Here is a 13,162-nt window from a genome sequence, read left to right on the forward strand (position 1 = left end):
CCCTCAATCTAGCAAAGCATTTAAGTATGTGCTTAACTTCAAGCACATGAATGGTCCCACTGAAATCATGGGCTTAAATGCTCTGCTGGGCTGTGGGGCCTGATCAAAAGCCAGGTGCTTAATGAGCAATTTACATGCATGAATATATTTCTATATAAGCCATAAAAAGGGGTTATTTATATTTTTTAAACATGTCTAATGTGAAATGTTGAGGCTGATTTTAATGCCAGAACTCTGCTGTTTTAGGGCAAGTTTTTCCTCACATTAAATAAAACCCACTTTTTTGCGAGATTATATGGTATTCTTACAAGACTAGTAACAAGCATATAGCAGGAAGCAGATAAGATCTTTCCCTATTGTGCTCAGTTTATCATTTAATTTTTTCCATTGTACTCAACTTCCTTTAAAAACAATTCAGTTTAAGCAAAGATGCATATAGTCCCAAGAAGACCATAGCTGCACTGCATTATGAGTCACATTTGGGAGGGGAGAGAAGCTCCATGACAAATGCAATTTTACCAGAGGTGATTCAGACTGGTGAATATGTTAATGGGAGGTCCAGAGGATTTTGTTCTTAGCGATTTGTACTTCCACTTACTTTCTGGATACTGAAAATTCACTGTTACAAAATCTGGAGAACCTTGTTAGGTGGTTGGGAACTAGGTAAAAGTTATGCAAGAAGCTCCTGATAGTTGCAGATAAAATGCATCCAAACTTTTAAATGCTCCCCTGACTCAAACATTCCCACCTCCTTTGCAAAATACATGATTCTACACACAGAACCAACTGCCTTCTTGACAGTTATTCCCATGTATCGTAGGAACCGAGAAGTTGGAAAAGCACATTAGGTCATCCCTGCAGAATGTGAGGAGAGGAGAAGAGTAAGAGAGGGATATGGGGTTGGTTTGGGGTTGAAGCAGATGGAGCATGGTTATGTGTCATTGAGCTGCTTTTTCCCTCTTTTGCCTGGGCTCCTAGCAACCATGTGATTTTACTGATTTTGATTTTATGATAAACTGGAGCACTGACATTACATAGCACTTCAGAGCTTCAAAGCCTTTATGAAAAGGAAACAGGCATGGTGAGCTGCTGTTCATATTACAAGAAACTCCAACAGATATCTTGCTCCTTGACCTGTAATACATTCCCCTGCAAGTGCCTGGGTGCCGGGGGGTGGGGGGAGAGGAACTGAGGATTTTCTTCACTAGTTTTCCATTTTAAACAAAAACTTGCTGTCATACCAGAACCAAGGACGGAGGCAGCACCATCTGGCAAATAAACATATTCACCTGCATTTCTGGGGACATGTTTATATTTTGTCCCTGAAAACACATAGCATGCGTATGCTCAGGTGTCCTGCTTCCCACTACTAACTCTTTTAACTACTGGCCATTTGGTGCAATCTGGTACTTGACAAAGGCAAAAATCTTACTATTCAAAAGTATAGACCCTCATACTTTGACAAGGACGTTTAGAGATTAGGAATCTCTAGCAGTATCCAGAGATGGTATAATTTTTATCAGAAACAGGGAAATCACCTGGCCTGTAAATCTGGTGGAAGAAATGTATCAAGAGTCTCTTCCAGCACATGAGACAAGCGGTAACTTGCCTTTGGCCACAGGACCAATATGTACAAAAGTCAAGAATAGACTTTGGCTCCCAGCCCTGAAATCAGTGCATCAGAGCCCACTGCCTTCATAGAAGCCAGCCAGGTGCCCCCGGGATGACACTTTTCCTTTTGCATAAAAAAAGAAACGTGAGGATCTCAAATAGTCAGAATCTTGGTTTTATATAAAACTGGCCCAATGCTGCAAATAAATAAATAAAAATATCCCACAAATATGTGCTCAAACTTGTAAGTGAGTTTGCTTTGATTGTGTTTCCTTCCCTTTTTGTGTTCACTTGCACTACACTAGTCTAGTAAATTCATTTCCTGGCAAGAATGTTCATGGAAATAATGAATCTTCAGGGAGTACTTGAGAGTATTCACAGAAAGCAAATGCTGAATTCATAAATAAGAATCCTGATTATAAGGTTGACACTCCTCCAATCGGCAAAGAGAAATATGCCAGGTAACCAATCAAAACTGACCAATACCATTCAAATATTCAGTTTTGAATATCAAATCATTCCAATGGGCTGCTTGTAAACAATCCACAGATACATTCAGTAAGCAATTTTGAATAATGAATAAATCTGAGAAAATCATGATTTGCTTGTGAACATTTCAAATAAATTATTTGCTATTAATTCACCCAACTTCAATTGTATGTCCTGCCAAAAAGATAGCATCTTGTTCCCTGACACTATGTGGCGTTATTAATTCAGTAAAACCCAAGGCCTGCATATACTTCTTAGCACATGCTTAACTTGATCGGTTGAGCGTTCCCATTGAAGTCACTGTAACTACTCTTGAGAGCAAAGTTATGCATGTGAATACAGGGAGAATTCCACCTGCTTTTACCAACAATTTCTTGCAAGAACTAGGCATTCTTTAGAGGGCCTTTATCCAAGTTCTCACCTGGTCTGTCTCAATATAGCTTGAGAGATATGATGAAATATCCATCCAAGGAGTCATCTGAATCTATCTGAAGTACTGCTATACGTCCTGTGCAGGTGGTGTATTCCTACCAGCCAATTCCCTAGGAAAATTACTTTGATGTTGCCAGAGTAAATTTGTCATAGAGGTAACAAAGCTGCTGTTTCCCTTCCTGGAATCTGGTGTTCTGAAAGCTAGGTTAGGTCATTACATTTCCCCTATACCGAAACTTTTCTCAACTAACTTTAACTTTTTTTTGTGTTACTTTGTTTCACACTCCATCATTTGATACATCTGATTCAACCACCTACACCAAGGATATCTGAAAATGTTTCCTACTCAGAAAAAATATAATTATGAGGTAAAATTCAGGCAACACTGAAGTCAATAAGAAATCTGCCATTGATTTCAGAAAGTATAATTTCCCAGCACCCAGTTTCCACTGGGTAGCCACACTACATCAACTGAAATAAACAATTTCCCTTTGATTGCCATAATTATATGTAACAATTTTCTCTCTCTTCTTCCCCTCAAGTGCCCCCTCCCTGTTTTTCACCTGCCATGCCTAGAACTGAAGGTAGCATTAATACAAGGTGCATAGAGCTGTTTAAAGTCTAACTTTTCTGATCCTTTTAAAAATTCTTCTGTTAGAATTTTTTTATGGAAGGCCTTAAATTACAGATCCTCAAGGAACAGTGTTAAAACTATTTATTTTTAAATATTGTTATAATTCCTATACACTGTGAGTCTAGGGCCTTGCTCCTGCAATGAGCTCTGCACAGGAACAGAGATCTGTCTGTGTGGAGCTCATAAAAGGATTGGGAGCAGAGAAATGGGGCCAATAGGAAAAAGTAACTGTGTGTGGTGTGCAAATGGAGTGTGCGTCTTGTTATTTGCTGGGAGTGAGGGCAAGGATTTCGGAGGAGCCTGCAGGAAGTAGGTGCCCAAAGCCCACTGATGTTCCCTTGGGCTCTTTTGAAAATCCCAGTTTAAATTGAGCACAGCAGCAGTCTGAATAGGGAATGTGATGCTTTCACCTTAAGCTGTGATGCTATCTTCTCGCTTTCTATTTGAGAAGCTGAATTTATCAGTTCCCACTTGTCTGAAAACATAGCATGTGTGCCAGATAAGCATAAGACTACAGACCAAACTCATCCCACATACAATTCCCTTGAAGTCAAAGAGTTACACCACAGATGATATTGCCCCTCTGCCTATAAAAAGGGCTACCATTTAAAGTTATTAAGAGGCTGCCATTGGAGGGTACAGATAAATACTGGGATTAACTTAATTGATATGGATTTTCTCTTCAGTTAGCAGGCGCTCCTAGTTCTAAAGCTTCATCCAACCCAGTTTTGTATGGTGCATTGCTTCTTATTGCTTGAAAAGTGTCAAAGTGTAAAATACTCTTTTCGGACCTGATGTGGAGATCTCTCTATTGCATACTCCTTACGTGTTCATGTAACAGAACTCTCAGTTTTGTTAATGAAAAATTGTGAGATAAAGAGTTCAACACTATACATCATACAGGAAATTCTGCCCCAAAATGACATTTACCCACTGATAATTCCAACTTGAGCTTGTCAAAGTGTTTTTAAAGTTCATGTGTTACATGAAATCTGTCAAATTATGTTGGCTATAACATTTGCCTTCTGTGAAGCACCTGGTATAATTTGGGGCAGTGTAAAAATGCTAATACAATAAGCATCGGTACTGAATAGTTAGTTATGTCGCCATAGCAAATAAATAAACATTTTCCTATTGAGTTATGAATCATATTCATTGGTGTTAAACAGGAAGCCAATGCATAAGGGTTTAATTATGGTGAGAGCTTAAATATAAACAAAATATTTCAAAAAGAGGCTTTAATCAGAAAAAACACAATTACTGGTTAACCACTGTAATCCTTACGGATGATTAAACTTCCAAGTCAGGCAAAAGAGTACCCAATACTTCCTTGCTTTCCATGTAAGGGAAGATTGATGCTTCGAAAGAGCTGTGTTCTGCCTCAATTCCCTCGCTACATTACTCCAGTTCCAAACCAGCGTATGTATCCTGATACAGCACTGGAGTACTGCAGTGGTGAATCAGTCCCCTGCCCCCTGAATCCAGAACTAGTTATGGAAGCGTCATTTGAACAAGGCCACCAGAGTGCATGGGTCGGCAAAGTTCATCAAACTTCTGGGACCATGTACAATTAAGGAACTAAATAAACACTTGCAAGTTAATATTTGACATTAATAAACTGTCAGCACTGTGCAGAAACAAAGGAAAAGGACTGTATATTAAATCTCATCCATTCCTGATGGAAGAAAAGTCCTGGCTGAGCTCTGGATTTTCTCTTATTTCATCTAGTTTGATCCCTGGATTCTATTCCTGGCTCTGTCACTGACTCTGGACAAGCCACAATCTTTCTGTGCCTTAGCTCTCCCATCTGTAAAACATGGATGACAAAACTGACTTTCTTCACAGAAGGTTTGTGAACTAAGATATTCTTTCAATCGTTAGATGGAAGATGCTCTGTCTGTCTAGACATCTACCTCTGTATTCATGCTGCACTCAACACAAAGGTGTCTGACTGCCTAGATGCAAAGTATTAGGGTACGTCTACACTACAGGATACATTTGAATTAGCTTAAACCGATTTTATAAAACAGATATTATAAAGTCGATTGTGCGCGTCCACACTAGGCACATTAATTCGGTGGTGTGCATCCATGGTCTGAGGCTAGCGTCGATTTCTGGAGTGGTGCACTGTGGGTAGCTACTGTAAAAGAATGAGGCCAATAATGTCGATTTGCGTTCACACTAACCCTAAATCGATATAGTAATATCGATTTTAGCGTTACTCCTCTCGTTTTGTAGGAGTACAGAAATCGATTTAAAGAGCCCTTTAAATTGATATAAAGAGCAGTGTAGTGTGGACGGGTGCAGTGTTAAATCGATTTAACGCTGTTAAAATCGGTTTAACAGTGTAGTGTGGACCAGGCCTTAGATGAGGTGATTATTCTGACTTAATATTGCCTTCAGCACTGACTTTCTTTTTTTAGCCATTGATGAGAGTCATAAATGTTTTTAAGTAGGCTTGGAAAGATTAGATTTTTATCTGTAAATGGCAGTAAAATATCAATTTCACCACACACACACAAACCAATGAAAAATATTTCCATTGATAATAACAGAAATGTACAGATAGGCAAAGTAAGAAAAATGCTGAATGAGAACTTAGGAGAGTTTGATTTAAGGATATTTACTCTGTATATTTTGATGTGATGTTGACAGTTTCTACTTTAATGGTTATACAGCTTTAACTTTTTGAAATCAATGTCTACTGTCATTAAATTATTCTTGTCTGACCTATCCTATTGTCTGACACTCCCACACATAATTTCCCACAACCGTGAAATTTTTAATAAATAAAAATAGAAAAAATGTTTACAAATAAACACTGATATTATCTGTCAAAATTATATCTAAAGAAATCAAATTCTGCAAAGTCTTGTTTTAAGATACATAAAGTGGGAGTGCCAGGCCAGCATGGCTCATTGTACAGACTGAATAGTAGTGCCCTCCCTGATACCAGTGTAAATGGTGTATGAAATGTTTGTTCACATCTGATCAAAGTTTCTGGAATATGTTTGATCCTGTAGTGAGCTGAACTGCATCGAGCTGAATAAACTGTTGAAGTGGAAGGACTGAATTCTTAATTATTTTTCAGCAACAATGATAAACACTTTTGCAAATGAAACTAGGTGCAAAAACTCCTTGTTGTTTGTAACTGTAGTAAAGCCAGGAGATGTTTCCTAGAAAGAAGGGTCTCTTAGGCAGTAAATAGTTGGTGGTCATTGCTTTTTAAAAACAAAATAAAAACCAAGTTGTGGATGGCCTTGCATGGGTTTTCCAGAAGGTGCAATGGACATTTCTTATCTAACACACCCTTGTAGGGGACAGTCATAATCTGGCTAGTTGTGCTCATGACCAAGGAGTGGGAACCAGATAGCTGTATCATTGCTGGTAGTGCATATTGGTGCTGAGGTGGCATGGCTGAGTAGGCTGGGAGGCTGGACATAGCCCACCCAGCTTGTGTCAGAAACAAGGAATAGCTGGAGGAGGGTAGGCTACATATATTTAAAGGTTCAAAGAAACCTGCTCCTCGCTATGCTTTTTCCAGCACCAGTGAAGTCGTTATGCCTTATGCAGGCAGAATATCTTCCTCCACCACTGCTGGAACACTCAAAGTATTCCCCAGACCACAGTACTCCGGAGGATTTCAGCACCATAATTTGGCCCTAAGATGGAAAAAATCAGAGTGTGTTGTGGGGCACAATTTTGGGAAGTGCAGAGAGTGAGAAAGTCCTCATGAAGAAAGCACCCCTCCCCCCTTAGCCAGCCACAGGTGAATATTGGCCTCTTGGGGAATGATAAAAGGCAGATGAGAACAATTAGGGGTTTGTGAGAAAGGTCACTATTGTGATACACACATTAATGGTTGCGTCTCCTCTCACAGAGGTGAAGAACATGGCATAGAAAGCACAGAGTACAGCTCAGATTGTGATATATGAGCTATATAGCTGTAAGGCTGTTCTGTGTACTACAGAATGTCCCCAGGATCTCCTAGGTGCAGAGGCAGTACGCCTGCTGCTAGAACTCATTACTACCTTCCAGCTGGCTGGCCAATTCCACTGTCAGGTAGATGGAGCCATTACCCCATCTGCTAGCTCCCTCCCCTTCATCTCAGAGGAAACAGAGTGGGAGCATTCTCTGTCCTCCCACGGAGTGCTAGGACTACAGTTTTGCCTGGACTTATGTGGGTCTCACAAGGGGGTTGACGTTACACTCTACCCCTCCTTCCTATACCTCTACCCCAAATGATTTCTGACTGAAGAAATTAGTATAGACTTTAACCCTCAAAAAGTGCCTTCTTGTAGATGTAAAGTCTGACTTCAGCTGAAAATGATTTAGATTCTGATAAGCAGAGAATCTTTACATACTCATGAGATTCCAGCATATCTTCGTATCTCTCTATATCAAAATGTTGCACCAAAACTCACTTTCAAATTCGTTATGCAAATTGAGCTAAGTTTTTAAAAGAATGTATAAACAAAGACAAACCAAATTTGGTTCTCCTACACGTATGTGACTCCATTGACTTCAGTGGGGTTGCACACATATAGCTAAGCATTTTACCCCACTTTCTTCTAAGTGGATGAAGAACATCCTCTCAGAAAAATTGTAACTTTAGAATAAATTGTAATAGATTTGCATGATGGAAGAAGAACTTAACATAGATACCATGGAAGCCTACATTTTGAAAAGAACCACTAGTTTTTGGTGCCTCAATTTTGTTGTCCAACCTGAGACAGCAAGGCATGTTTTTCTGAGACGTTGAGAACCCACAACTTCAAATAGGGGGTAAAGGTGCTCAGCACTCATAAATTAGACTCTCAAGTTGGGTACCCAGGGGCTGGACACAAAATTAGCCGTCATTTTTTATAATGTAGACCATGCAGCAAATAAACCAGGAAAATCTGGCACTCAGTGGCAAGCCAACAGAATTACTTTTATTTCCTCCCTCTTTACAAACTTATATGGCCTCCATCACCAGAGTATCTGAGTGCATAAGAAAAATAAAATTGCAGAGGTGCTGACTGTTTTATTTGTAAAGGACTGTTATTTCAAAAAATAACATGAGACAACAATGTTCAATTTGGAGCTGAGTAAAAAGTTTGGAACAAATATATTTGACAAATGTCGCAGATACTTTTCTGCTAATGAAATATACACAAATGTTTCAGTTTTTTTAGATGTATTTGTTGTTTGAAAATATTTTATGAATTTTATGGCAATTTTTTAACTCTATAGACATCAAACAGCTTAGTATGAGTATACACTAGTTGAGCTCTATTGGTTTGCGGGGATTGGACAGGCCTTAAAGGCCCTTCTGGCCTTAAAGTCTATGAGTCTATGAAATAAGTCATGTGATATTGTTTCTTTTCCCTGATTTGACAAGTGTGGAAGCACACAAATACTTCTGTATGTCAGTTTTCAAATTCAATTTGGGAACTACTTATGCATTTAACTATGAAATTCATGTCCCGTGAACATTCATGCCAATAAAATTTGATCATGTGAATGTTCACTGAAAGCTGACATGAGAGCTGAGCACATGGCTGAAGCTAATTCATTGACAACACTGAGAATACCCCTGGAAAAGTTTTGCAGTATTCCCCCTATGGTAGTTCAATCCAAATGGTGTGGTGTAGACAACTCATAGCACTGCTTAAAGCAAGTTGTTTTTCTCTCACACAGCCTCATGAATACACAATGTTGTACACACATGAAGAGATTTGAGCGTATTAGTTAATTTAGAACCTCATACTGCATCATGTTGCCCAGTCAGGGGCACTTGGCATCTTGTAGAATGCGGCCTTTTGTGAGCATGAGGAAATGCCAGATGTTGAAAGATTCTTTCTCCTCCCACTCTCACCCCACAGTCAGAGATTGGACAGGGGTAATACTAGCTATTGAAGGTACTTATAAGGGGACATCACCTTAGGATCTGAGGCTCAAATCTGAGGTATTTCAATGCCGCTTCCTCCTCTTCTCCAGCTGTTTTGCTGCCACATAAAATCCCACGCCCTGCTGCCTTTTCAGTGAGGGCCTTAGGTACAGTGAGTTCTAATATACACCCCAATGCTAAAATAAATCAGGTCATTTAGTCAGCTTTTCATGAATTAGTTTGGCACTTAGCTTCCATTTCACAGATCTTTTAAAGTCATAGTGTGACTGAAGCTGAGGTCACCAATATCTTTAGCTTTAGAGTCAAGCTCCTACAATCCTCCAGTGTCAGTACAGATCAGGAGCAGGGGTATGCCCTTTTCTTGATTCCTACCTATCTGATAGCACCTTGCTTTACTGCTGTGCTCCATACAGCCTATTTATCTGGTGCAGAGGACACTGTGCAAATGCAGTGAACTGTGTGGCAGACTCAGGATGATGTACACCAGGGGAACACATCCTCTGCTTCTCACAAACTAGGGTTATTTTTAAAACTTGTTATGAGATTTTTTTGAGTGCAGGCAACACTGAGGCCTTTTAAAGAGCTGCTTAAAGAGCGGATCCCTTGTTCTCTGTCTAATCATTTACTTTTCATGGTTGATTTACTTGCCTCCATGTTACTCTCTGATTCTCATAACACAGTGGCAAGAAATGCATGGATGCTGAGTAAAAAGCTGAAAGTTCTGAATCTGGTGAAACACAAATATTTTAAACAAAGCAGAGATAGGCCTGAATCAAAACTCTGACTCCTTACATCCCTGAACTTGTACTATTTGTGTATTACTTGTATTGTAATATTACTTGTATAGTTTATTACTTGTATGGTAGCACCTAGAGACCCCAGCTGAGACTGCAGACCTATTGTGGTAGGTACTGTACAAACACATTTGCTGCCCTGAGACACTCTCTGCCCTGAACAACTAAGTAGATGAGATGGAAAAATGTCAGGGGGAATAGAAGCAAAATTACTTGCTCAAGGCAACACAGCCAGCTAGTGGTTGAGACAGGAGCAGAACCCAGATCACCTGACACCCCATCAAGTCCTGCCCACGAGACTACACTGCCTCTCCAGAAGCTTTCAGAAAGCTCTGATCTAGATATGAACTTTATGGTTGCCCCTTAAAGAGCTGAACTTAGAAGCAGTAGCCAATGAACCTGGAAATTTGGATCTAAAGTTTGCAAATTGGACCTATCTGTGAAAGAAACAGCAAAATAAATTGTTGCATGTCTTGTAACTAGGTGGGAAAATATTGTTTTTCCAATTGCCCTACGAATTTTGCAAATGTTGCTGTTAGTAAAAAAACAAAAGTTGGATACCTTGCGTAGCTCGAAAGCTTGTCTCTCTCACCAAAAGAAGTTGGTCCAATAAAAGATATTACCTCACCCACCTTATCTCTCTAAACGTTACTGAAAGTGGGGATCTGAACACTGTCTTGATATGATACTGACATTGCCTGACACTCACTCACTGGGATGGGCATACTTTGGAAGCAATATCAGTTTTTTGATTGGTTGGTTGGTGGGCACTTTTAGGGTGTTTGCAAGTGGCACATTTGTGGATAAGAGGGATCCAGATTGTTTCAGAGAGAGACCAAAGGTTTTGATTTTTTTTAATTCCTATAATTCTTATTTTCTAACTTTCTTTTGGGTCACTGGGAGTAACAAACAACCATCCGCAGGGCTTGGCCCTGTGGGTGGGTGGAAGGGATGTGCTTTGTAAATTTCAGTTTCCTTTAAGACAGCTATTTTCTTTTCCCCCCATCAGTGATCTGCTTCTTTTCCCAGTAGGATTTTTCTTTCTCTGTTTAGTTCTGTTCTGTGGATATCCAGATTCCAGCCTGTCTGGGGGCTATGACTCATACTCAGAAGGTTTAGTTGCAGGGGACTTCTACTACCACTGCTGCATCACATAGTGAGTGTAACACCCACAGTCCCCGGTCATTGGTGGGCAGCATCAAACCTGGGACCTCTGGAGCTAAATGCATGAGCCTCTACTACATCAGCTAAAAGCCATGTGGTCCGTAGCTAAGGCTGTAGAGCAGACTCATTAATCGCTCTCTCTAAGTGGGCTGGGTGCCACTAGATGGGCTAGAACACCACACCCTGGAGGTATGTGGGTTACATGAGCAATAGCATGCTCCTCTCTGAACTCTCACATAGCTCTCCCCCTACAGCGCCTCTTCCACAACCAAAAGGAAAACAAAATTCTTGGTTTATAAAAACAAGTTGTTAACTTGGAAATTAAGATTTGCACTATTCTGTATCTTTTGTAGACCATTTTTCAGTGTGTACAGAATTCAACTTCTTTTGTTTCTAGATTGTAAAGGCAAAGTTATGAATATAGCCCTGTGAGCATACCATCTGTCTGCAAAAACTTTTAGGGCTTGATCCAGCAAGGCAGAGAGCTTCTGCTGCGATGAGTGCCTTCAAATGTTGTTGCAGTCAGTGAGATTTAAGAGCACTCTGTACCTTTCCGGATTAGCGGCCCTAGAGATCTAAATCATTTCACCAACCTGCCTTGAAAATCAACAAAAGTGAAATTCTTCTGATACAGAGAGAATGAAATGTTTCCTTGAAAGTACCTGAATAAACAGGCTTTACCTCCCATCCTAGAGGCAGGATGAACTAGGATTGCACTATACGACTCTGGATCTGAAACAGGTTAGCATTGAGTGGATATCTGCTGTTTCCCCAGATTCCAACAAACTTGAAGGACATTCCCCTGCTAATGAGGGATCAACTCCAGGGTTTTTCTGACCCAGATGGGCCCAGGCAACAATATCCATTATCCCAGATTTGCTGAAATGGAATTGGAATTTAAAATTGGAATTAAAACTCTGACCAGAGGTCCAGGCACGGTCACATTGAGCTTTTGCTTGTTTATTGCCTGTTTTTATCATTTCAGTTCTGCAGAAAAAAAAATAACCAGGAGCTATGGTTTTGCCAACAATTGGCTTAGGAAAAGTGAGCTGTGTGCATCTGGATCAGGGAAAAGCTATTCCACAGAAAAGGAGTGTAGAGAAATCCTTAAATGTAATCTGAGTTCCACCTGATTTTTGCCCCCCCTATTTTCTGGTCATTCCTTTATAAGGTATTTATAGGAATCATTGCTGGCCAGTAAAATCTCCCTTCCTGGGTTAAATATGGTAATGTTCGTTCCATGTCTCACCCCCACCACACCACAACCCACTACCAACAAACATTTGCAGCCAGTTTGACTGCAACAGAAGGACAGTTCACTCAGCCCGTGAGTTCTGTAATGGGGCATTCCTCTCCCCTCCCCCCCAGTGATAGCTGCATTTTGTTCAGCTTGCACTCCTGGCTCGAAAGCTAGTAGGTTACCGTTTAGAGCTGCCCAGAAAACACGCTGGCTGAGTAGCAGGCGGTGCGGATGGTGCTGAATGCCCTGCTTCCCCCGCGTTCTCGCAACAGGTTCCATTGCAATGGAACACGGAGCGCGGGTTCATTCACTTAGCGGGTGCCCCCCCTGCCCCCAGTCTGTTGCGCTCCCACCAGCTGCAAGCTCCCCAGCTAGCCCAAATGGCCACAATTAACGTAGTGACTGACAGGAGGCGATTTAACCCGATGCAGTAGAGTGCCCCCCTCCTCCCCTTTCTTAAACGGTTTGCCGGGACAGCAGGTGGTGGAGGGAAGGGAAGCAATGAACTGTCACCAATGTTATCAGTTCCGTCCCTGGCACCTCTGCAAACACCGTGCCCCCGGCACTCGGGGCTGCTGTAGCAAAATAAACAAATCAAACCCCCAGAAGAGCAAAACGGCCCCAGCTTCTCTGCCCCGATCTTCCGCGTTTCCTGCCGTTTAATCCTTACCTTGACCACGTCGTCGTTGAGCCGCTTGGGGTCCCGACTGACCAGGTCGATCTCCTTGGTGTGCACGTCGTGCATCGTCTTCTCGTTCAGCTCCTCGGCCATGCTCTTGTTGTGGGGTTTGTAGATGTTCCCTTGCTCCCGGACGGGCGCGGTGTACAGGAGTCCCTGGGGACGGCACGGGAGCGGGGCAGAGATGAGGCACTCCCCGGGGCTGGGCGGTGGCGGGGAGTGTCAC

General features: G+C 41.2%; 1 protein-coding gene across 2 annotated transcripts in view; it reads right to left on the reverse strand.

The window, feature by feature from the left end:
- The window catches only part of CAV1 (caveolin 1), a 33,678-nt gene that overhangs the window by 18,627 nt on the left and 1,889 nt on the right, over positions 1 to 13,162 (reverse strand). For both annotated transcript variants that reach the window (XM_050936381.1, XM_050936380.1), the window contains exon 2: positions 12,928 to 13,092. In XM_050936381.1, the coding sequence (XP_050792338.1) occupies positions 12,928 to 13,092 (165 nt within the window). The remainder of the gene's footprint in view (positions 1 to 12,927; positions 13,093 to 13,162) is intronic.

This window comes from Gopherus flavomarginatus, chromosome 1, assembly GCF_025201925.1.
Source record: "Gopherus flavomarginatus isolate rGopFla2 chromosome 1, rGopFla2.mat.asm, whole genome shotgun sequence".
In the NCBI taxonomy this organism is placed as follows: Eukaryota; Metazoa; Chordata; order Testudines; family Testudinidae; genus Gopherus; species Gopherus flavomarginatus.